At 32.5% G+C, this 10231-nt stretch overlaps 1 protein-coding gene across 1 annotated transcript in view; it reads left to right on the forward strand.

Annotated features, from left to right (window-relative positions):
- LOC106869306 (trafficking protein particle complex subunit 8) overlaps positions 1-10231 on the forward strand; it is a 115640-nt gene that overhangs the window by 98743 nt on the left and 6666 nt on the right. Inside the window, exons 22-28 of the mRNA XM_052971467.1 lie at positions 473-879; positions 1186-1336; positions 2837-2939; positions 3531-3605; positions 5629-5687; positions 7058-7231; positions 8438-8542. Of these exons, the coding sequence (XP_052827427.1) occupies positions 473-879; positions 1186-1336; positions 2837-2939; positions 3531-3605; positions 5629-5687; positions 7058-7231; positions 8438-8542 (1074 nt within the window). The remainder of the gene's footprint in view (positions 1-472; positions 880-1185; positions 1337-2836; positions 2940-3530; positions 3606-5628; positions 5688-7057; positions 7232-8437; positions 8543-10231) is intronic.

Below are 10231 nucleotides of genomic sequence, written 5' to 3' on the forward strand. Positions count from 1 at the left end.
TACACATATATATATACATATATATACATGCGTATATATACTTATATATATATATATATATGCATATATATACATGCATATATATACTTATATATATATATATACACACACACATACATACATACATACATATATATATATATAGCATAATTTGAATATATTCATTAGAATATATGCCAAGTTGAATCAGAATATTTTAGAATCAATTAGAATGTTTTGCTTAAAGAAATAAACAAACATTAAATAATATTCTTTATAATAAATGTTTACAAACATTAATTTTTATTGTAATTATTTTCAAAATATAATAGAGAGAAAGTGATCAAGATTTGATGAAGAGGTTAAGAGTTTCGTAACAAAATAGCATATATAGATGTATCTGTTTGATTTAATTTTTATAAAACTTACATCTATCAATGTATACTTTGACACAGATTAATAATTTTTTTTCTTCTGGTATTTATCCTTATAGGTTGAATTAGATAAAATTCCAGAAACCCTTTTGTGTGGAGAAGTCCAAAGTATCACTCTGAAGTTCTGTAATGATGGAACAATTCCATTGAAAAATCTCAAAATAGCATCCAATACACCTAGTTTCTTGGCTCTTGGCACTGATGTGGATCTTGTTGATTCTGTACCATTTTCTAGTATATATCAAACACAAGAGGAAGATATATGTGGAGAAATACCTGGCAATGATCCAAAAGAGGTTGCAATGAATGGCATTATTGTAATTGATATACCCATTCCAAATGGAATATTAAAACCAAATTTTACAATGACTGTTCCTATGTGGGTACGGGGTAATGATGTTGCTGGGGTGCATACTATCAACTTTCTCTTCTATTATGAGCCTGTTGAACAAGATACTAAAATAAAGTGAGTTATTCTTTCTATTTTTTCATTTTTCCCTTTACATTGTTTTATGTAAGTATTTGATATCCATTGATAGTCTTTTTTTTATTTAGAGAAGAAACTTAATGTTGTTATCATCATTGAGTTCAAATACTACTGAATAAGACTTTGCCTGTCATTTTTCTGGAAGGGATAAAATATGTACTTGACAAATACTGGGATCAATGTTTAATCAGCCATAATCCAAATAGCTGACCTTTACTTGTATTAAAAATTATTTTCATTAAAAACCACTCATTCTAAATGTGCTTTTTGTATTGTTTTATTCAGATACAGAGTATTACGTTATTCAGCTGTGATAAATACAGTGGAATCATTGAGTGTGCAAGCAACAATTCAAAGGAGTAGAGCATGTGTACAAAAATGTTCAGAGGATAGAGATGAGTGCTTCATAACTTGTGAACTTGAAAATTTGAATTCTGTAAGTGTTTTCTATTTTATTCTTAAATGAGAGGAAAGCCTAATTGATAAAATAGTTTCAATATCTTAAGATTGTTAATCCCTTTCTGTTTTTCCATGATATGATGTGGTAAAAATCAAAAGCACTAAAGCCAAAATTATTGTGTATATTTGAGATTGTATATTATTGTGTGAGAAACAGCTGCTCAGACTGTAATAGCTACACTGACCTGTAGCAACATGATGGAACAAAGTTAAGTCAAAAGGTGGCTATGTAATTTTAGTTATGATCACCAGCAAACAAACAGGTTACTACAAGAATAAAGCTTAACTAAAATTACGTACAATAATTATTACCTCACTACAATCAATTTGGAGGTGAACAAGGATGATATTAATGAATATTTTGAAAATAGAATCCTGTTTTGGTTAAGCAGCACAGTGACATCTATACTCTTGGCTTGGTTATAATGTGCCATTCTGTGGGATTGGACTCTAAATGACATAATTTTGAAGTTAATTTCTTAACCAAAGAGCCATCCTGCAGCTAATTGAGAACATTTCAGCCAGATCAACACTCCAAGCTATTGATAAATGCTGGAATACAAATCTTATTGATTTTTATCTCTCCTCTGCTTTATTACCAGATAAACTAGGCAAGATTAACCATATTTACTGATCCAGAATACAATATAAGACTAGAAGTAGATGAACTCTGAAATTTGAGACATTACTTTTTATTGGATTCTCAAGTAAAAAAGTAGTAGTCTATCGCAATATCTAAAGATGAAGTGGATAGTGTGTATAGAATTGACTGTAGGAAAGTAGATATAATGGATTTATCTCAACAGAAATTGAACATGAGATATAGAATTGATTGGCATGACAGTTACAACATCTATATTAGCTACTATTCATAATATTAGACCAAGACTATTTATGGACTGAAGTTTTGTAAACAGTGAGTAATCGTTACTGAGATAAAAGAACAGACATTGAAATGCTACTACAAAACGTTGTTGAATCTGGTTAGGTAGGATACTATAAGCATTCACATGGTCAGTTAGGTAGTATGTACTGAGTTGGCATACAATGACTAGTATAGCTACAAGAGTCAAGAAATGCTCTTGGAAAAAACAGTTATAGAGGCATCAAATGGATGGCTCAAATTATAAACATAGTATAGAGGTATAACACAGCTAACTAGGAAGAGAAATGAAGGCTGAAGTGTGTAAGTAAACCAGTTTTGCATATTAGGTGTTCTTTAGGATGTGATATGGCTTATCTAGCAGCAGTAGTATCCAAGATGTGGAAGGAGTATTCCATTGCAGGTCTCATTTGAGCTTTGCAGTTTTATCAGCCACTTGTCAGAGCTTTAAGTATTTTCTGGCTCTGAAGAAGAGGAATTGTCTTTAGAATGAAGTTTTTACTATGTTATGTATGTGGGACTGTTTGCAAAGATCTGCTGGAATAGATTTGAAGAAAGCTACATTTGGAATTTTCATTTATATTTCATTTATAGGGCCAAACAAAAGCACCTCACTTAAAAACAATCCAAATAAAGCAGATGTCATGTGCCAGTACAAATTGGTCTATTAACTACCTCAGTACTCCAAAGAATACAGGCAAGATATTTTTTAATTATATAATCAAAATATTTTTGTATGATTTTTGCATGAACGCTAAATTTCTAGAAAAGGAACTGCAAGAGAAAAAGGACTAACAACTACATCTTGCAATAGATTTCTTTATCAATTTCCATCTATCACTCTCTTAATCTATCTCTTTCTCTTTTACATTCTTTTCTCCCCCTTTCTTTCCTTCCTTCCTTCCTTCTGGGATTTACTTGATTTACACAGATTATATGTGGAATTAACTGTTGTAAATTAAGAATGTCAAATATTGTTTCCAAAGATGGTGTGTTTATGACTGGTTAGTCATAAATGTTATAGACAATATTTTGATAACGAAAGGTTTGTGATTCCTACAAGTAAAACTGAGTTGGGATTACACTCTTCAAATAAGAATTTAATCAAAACTGCTAATACTTCTTAGCATTGGTATCTCACTCGTAACTAAGAAGATGCCTACAGATATGTTATGAAAATAATATTGGTGGCACAAAAGCCTTTGAATATAATTCATCTAAGTTAAATACCATGGTTTTCAAAAATAAATAAAATATTTAACTAAAATTTCAATTTCTTGATTTTCAGAATTACTCATTCATAATCGTGAAACATTGCAAATGTGTTTGAAAGCTATAGGAAAAAGAGCAACCTGTTGTGAAGGTATCTATTTCTTCTTAAATCTACTTTATGTATTTCTTCATTTAAGTTTTCTAAAAGATGCAAGCAATCTAACCCTTTAGCATTCAGATTACTCTGATAAATGTAATGCTTATTGATTCACATTGTTTTGAATTAATCATGCATTATCTTGTAGCTTTGAGACTTCAGTGATGTGATAGATTATTTTTAGAATGACATTGTAAGGTAGGTGTGAGAGCCCAAATCTGACTGGTTTGAACATAAGGCGAAGTAGAATATTTGGGCCGGATGTGGCCTGTTGAAATGCTAAAGGGTTAAGTGTCTAAATATCTGAGATGAGTTGTCAATAAGATTGTAATCTCCCAGACTGTAGAAAAGCATTTTTAAAAAAAGTTTATATTTACACTTCAAATAGCTTGAACTTCCAATTGTCATCAATTCTTATTCTTGGATATGTACATAGTGTCAGGTTGAATTCAAACTATGTGCATTTATTTCTAATGGTGTTGTGTATGTGTGTATGTTTACACACACACACACACACACACACACACACACACACACACACACACACACACACACACACACACACACACACCATTCAGTTTCTGTCTGCTAAATTCTACTCATCAGGCTTAGGTCAGCCTGAGGCTATAGTTGAAGACACTTGCCCAAGTACCACACAGTGGGAGTGATTATAAAACTGTGTTTGGGAAGTAAACTTGTTAACCACACAGCCACCCCTATCTATCTACCTACTTGTGTACCTACCCCCCCTCACACACAAACACATGGCTATTTTGTAGAACATTGAAATATTAGTCTCAATTTTTGGCTTGAGGCCAGCAATTTGGGGGAGGAAGTAAGTTGGTTACATTGACCCCAGTGCTCAACTGGTACTTATTTTATCAACCCCCAAAAGAATGAAAGGCAGAGTTGACCTTGATGGAATTTGAACTCAGAACAAAGATGGGTGAAATTCTAAGCATTTTGCCTGGTATGTCACCAATTCTGCCAGCTTGCCCCTTTCAGAACACTGAAATAGTGATCACTATCAATTGGTGTCATTGGCCTGATAATTCTATCTCCTGTTGGATCGTCAAGAGATTAATGTCTCATCATGGGTCGTTATAGTGTGTCAGTTGTTGCTTGTAGATTACATATTATTGAAGATGTTCACATTCTTTCCATCTGGCAGCAAAGTTTAGCAGAATTTGATGGTTTATTTTGAAAGTTTTACTGAAATGCACCAAATTTCATTCAAATTTTTGACTGTCTTGTTATCACCCTACTTCTTAGCAAATGTGAATTTCATTTGCATTGTTTGGAGAAATCTTGAAGTTCTGTAGTACATCCTTTGCTGCACAAGCTTGCAGTTTATTTTCATACTCAACAAATGCTATATGACATTATCAACCATGCACAATATGAATCTCTTCAAAAATGAGAAATTGAGCGAGCAACATAGACAACACCATTTCTGTAGTTTGTTCAGGAAAATTAGTTAAGAACAGAATTTGGTTAGGGGGTTACCCTAGAATGGTATTTGGTCTGCTATCATCATCATCATCGTTTAACGTCCGCTTTCCATGCTAGCATGGGTTGGACGATTTGACTGAGGACTGGTGAACCAGATGGCCACACCAGGCTCCAATCTGATTTGGCAGATTTTCTACAGCTGGATGCCCTTCCTAATGCCAACCACTGCGAGAGTGTAGTGGGTGCTTTTACGTGCCACCTGCACAGGAGCCAGTCCAGTGGCACTGGCAATGATCTCGCTTGAATGACTTTTCACATGCCACCGGCGCAAGTGTCAGGAACGCGACGCTGCGGCACAAGTGCCAAGAAGGCGACGCTGGTAACGATCACGCTATATTTGTAGCATTTTGAAATGGCTGTTGTATAAAATTGTTAGTTAAATGGCTCTTAATAGCGTTCATAAAAACTAGAGTAGCAACAGTTTTTGAGAAATCTTGCAAATAAAATACCAATTCTGTGACATTTTCCATTAAAGTTGATTGTATTATATTTCTGTCTTTTGTAGGTGAATCAGAAAAGTCTCGTAAGGTGTATTTTAGCAATACCCATTTTAATGAAACAAAAGTAAGTTAGAAACTGGAATAGTTTCATTCCTCTTTACATTTTCCTCCTTGAAAGTAATTTGAAATATTAAGTTCAATTTTACATTCTCAGCAAAATTAATTTTGAAAATTGAAAATTTACTTATGGCTGGATACCTTCACACTGTTGTAAAAACTTGTTAGATGAGTTGTTACTAGCAAACCATCTAAATCCAATTGCTAGGTCTTTTGTCTCATACATTGATGAAGATATACTCATTCATCAGCATTCTAGAATAGAACTGATATTTTTGCTTTGTATAAGTTGCACTTCATATATAACAGATTGTGGCCTATATGTCGGTAATCATGGCTAATAACTAGTACTTATAAAATGTTGTTTGTATTTTGTTCAGGACTTAATATAAAATAATATTTACTGTATACTTTATATATGAAGAAAAAAGAGAAATAGAAAGGTCTTTTAAAAATTTGACTTACTATATGAAACTAAGGTAGTGGAGTATAAAAAACAATATAAGCCAGATGTCTTTGATTTGTACAAACTATATGTGAAATTAATTGAGATTTGTTGGAAATTATGATTTGAAATTTTGTTTGCAAAGTTGGGTTTATAAATGATTAGTACAAAAGAATGTTACAGAACACTGAAATATGTTATCATGGATGTTTAAAGCTGAAAGGGAAAAAAAAATGATTGAAGTATTTGGTGGGTGGTAGAGTAACAGTGAAGGAGACATGAAGTAGTAAAATTAGATTGCAGTACGTTGGGCCTCAAACAAGAGTTTATGGAGAATCAACATGAGTGATGACATAGTTGTACAGTAGACCTGTTCATTCCATGCCAGGCTGGGGAAGGGGAAAGGACACTAAAATAACATATTTATAAAGTAACATCAGATTAAAATGTATCTAAACATTAATATTTGGAAGTTAAAAAAAAAAAGATTGTGCCTATTTTACCTGACAAACCGTAGAAAAGGTTTAGTAAAATAATTGCTCTTCTAAGGTTATTATAAATATTGTGATTAATGCCATCATGTATGGAAAATGCAAATTACATATGTCATTTGATAAATTTAATTCTTTAAATTAGCACATATAATCTCAGAAAAGCATTAGATTGTCATTTTGGAAAAGAAAAATCTATGCTGTTTCTTATTGTTGGAGACTGAATAAAATATTTTATAAGTTGGATGATGATGATGATGATGATGATGAATCTTCTAGTTGATTTACTTATTTGTGAACCACTTTTTTTAACTTTGCAAAACTACAGCCACAGATTTTACTTTTGTAGCTTCATGGAAAGTAAATTGTTGCTTAAGTAATCTGTCCACTTCCCATAATTTTTATACTTTATGTTTTCTAACTTTTATTTTTCTATTCTAGATTAAAAGTTCCAAGACACCTTGCTCGGATTTTTATTACAAATGCACACAGAACTGTGATCAGCAGTCAGCTTTAGCATCCAGTTATTCACCTAATACTAATAATAAGCATTCCAAATTCAGTGACCTTGATACTGCCATTGAAGTGAATTTAACATTAATTATCTTATGGCAGGTAACTACTGTTTAACTAGTTTCAGCCTGTGAACTGTTGTTACTTCGTTATTTCATAAATTAATCTGAATTTTCTTCTTAGTACCTATCTTGTACTCATTTCAGTCATTAGACTGCAGCCATGCTGAAGCAGTGCCTTAAAAAATCTTAGTCAAATTGACCTTTCTTTAAAAAAAAAAAAGCCCGGTACTTAGTGGTTCAGTAAAAAGGCCAATAAACTAAGTCACAGGGATGTAAACACACCATTACCGGTTGTCAAGCAGTGATGGGGACAAATACAGACACACACGTACACACATATATATATATATATAATCAGTTTCTTTCAATTTCTGTCTACCAAATCAACTCACAAAGCTTTGATCAACCTGAGGCTATAGTAGAAGACACTTACCTATGGTATCACACAATAGGTCTATACTGGAACTATGTGATTGGGAAGCAAACTTCTTACCATACAATCATGCCTGCACCTATATTTATGAAAAGAAATCCTGAAAAATTTTCCTATGTGGTATAAAATTCATATCCATTTATAAAATAGTTTGAGAATTTTCTAAAAATTAGTTATTGTAAATGTTGAGATTTATTATTAGAATAGAATAGTTTGAGTGAAGCATTGTGTGATGTTAGATTAGATGAACACTTGATAAGGCTGAAACATTGTAAAATGAAATACAAAATGAAATACAAAATGAACTACAAAAGTGAAAACAGAACAACAGTTGAAATAGAATGTAAAACTCCAACTGTTGTTCTATCTTCACTTTTGTAGTTCATTTTGTATTTCGTTTTGTGTTGTTTTGGCCTGATGAAATTTTATGTAATATAATCTTTGTACAATCTATTTCAATATCTATGCCATCTAAATGCATATACAAAGAACTGGGTTATATATAGTGTCCCTCTGAATGTTACTCCTGTCTGTTAACTTTGCATTTCATTCTTCCTGGATTGGTAAAATAAAATGTCTGTTAAGAACAGGAATTATATAATCAACTATATTCCTCTCTCCAATAGGTATAGTCTTGTATTGTACATGGGACATTGAAAGAGTTTTCTAATGCATGCTAAGCATGTGAATTGGCCTTTCTTCAGTGCCATTTGTTATTTTAAATGCTTTTTATATGTATTGGTAATTGTTTCATTGTTTCTGAATGTATATGAATTAGCTATTTTAATTGTATGTTTTGTTCCTTTCTCATAGGCTTTAGTGGTACAAGATTCAGGTGAGACAGTTACACTGGTTGGACAACATCATGTAACCTTTACAAAGCTTAACAAGTCTGCAACATCTTATCCTATAACTAAAGTTAGTAAAATTAAAAATATTCTTTATTCAAATGTTTTACATTTTTTTAAATGTTGTTCTTGAATGTGAAATGAAAGCCTTTGGCTCTTGATGACACTTATATTATTCTTTTTACCTTTGCTACATAAATTAATATAAATTGGATCAGCCAATGAGAGAACATTTACATTGTTACTTGACCTGCAGACAAATCTCCTGCAAAGCACACTGTCTTAAAAAAAAATGTCACATTGGATAATGTAATCCAAGATACTCTATCAGTAGTAACTCAAAACTGGATAACAATGGGTGTTACACTTAGATTTTTTAAGGGACACACACACACACACATACAAACTTTGAGCAAAGCCTGTTCTAAAGATAAGTGACAAGAATTTACAAGCATAAATCATGCCACTTGCGTTTTCGTGAATTAGTGGCTTATAAAACAGAAAAAAAAAATTGGCCAATCCCATTTTGTGAATTTCTTTCAATTATATTTGTTTGTTAGTCTCTATGAACAAGAACCGTGTCAACTTCTTTAGTCAGAGAGAGCCTACAAAGGCCATTAGATGTAAATTGCCATCCTCCTCTGATTAATTAATTAAAAAGAAATTTGGCATCCTCTTCTGTTGTAACCATAATAATTGTTTCATCTGTAATCTGGTTTCAATTTACTTAGTCTCTAATAACTCACGATACCTCTTGAATTAGTTAACACAAGCAGTGCTTCTGTTTTTTTAAAATTTTTTGCAAGTTAAATTTTTGTTTGTTTTAAGTATGTATTGTAAAGTATACAAAAATTAATCTGAACTAGAAATAATATAATCCTCATTAGTGGATATTCTTAAGACAGTAATAAATCTCTTTTGACATCATCATCATTTAGCATCTGCTTTCCATGCTTGCATGGGTTTGACTGAAGCTGGAAGGCTGCACCAGGTTCCGATCTGATTTGACATGATTTCTAAAGCTGGATGCCCTTCCTAATGCCAACCACCCCCAGAGTGTAATAGGTGCTTTTTACATGCCACTGGTACAGGTTCCAGTCACGTGACACTGGCATCATCTATGGCTACAATTTCACTTGGCTTCCAAAGGAAATAGATTGCTGTGTTTAAATAAGAAATTTAATTCTATAATTTAATCCTGTAAAATAGAATATCATTTTAGATTTATCTATACTATATATAAAACAGAGATGTGTGTGTAATCGCTTTTCACGTGAAATCGACTTCACCAAATGCTTCCATACTTGTAATGCATGAATAATTTGACCTCGGATAAATCTTAGGCTCTTCATTTGATTTTTTTAATCAAAAATAAATAATATTGCTTTATATTTAAGATTCACTTCTTTAAAAAGGTTCCTCAATGTCAACTTCCGGTATTGACATAACAACCGCAAAAAGCTTCACTTTCTATTTTGTGTGTTCGTGTGTATGAGAGAGAGGGAGAGAGAGAGAGTAAATAAATACTACATACACACCGCTCTCTCACTCTGTCTCACACATACACACACGCACACACACACACACACACACCTTGACTCACTCACACTCTGTCTCTTACAAACACACACATACATAAATGTATACAAACATATTTACAAAGACACACGTGTGTATGCGCGCGTGCGTGTTTGTAAGAGACAGTGTGAGTGAGTCAAGGGCTGTGTTATCATATGCATACATCCAAAGATGTATGTAT

The sequence above is a fragment of the Octopus bimaculoides genome, chromosome 1 (genome assembly GCF_001194135.2).
Source record: "Octopus bimaculoides isolate UCB-OBI-ISO-001 chromosome 1, ASM119413v2, whole genome shotgun sequence".
In the NCBI taxonomy this organism is placed as follows: domain Eukaryota; kingdom Metazoa; phylum Mollusca; class Cephalopoda; order Octopoda; family Octopodidae; genus Octopus; species Octopus bimaculoides.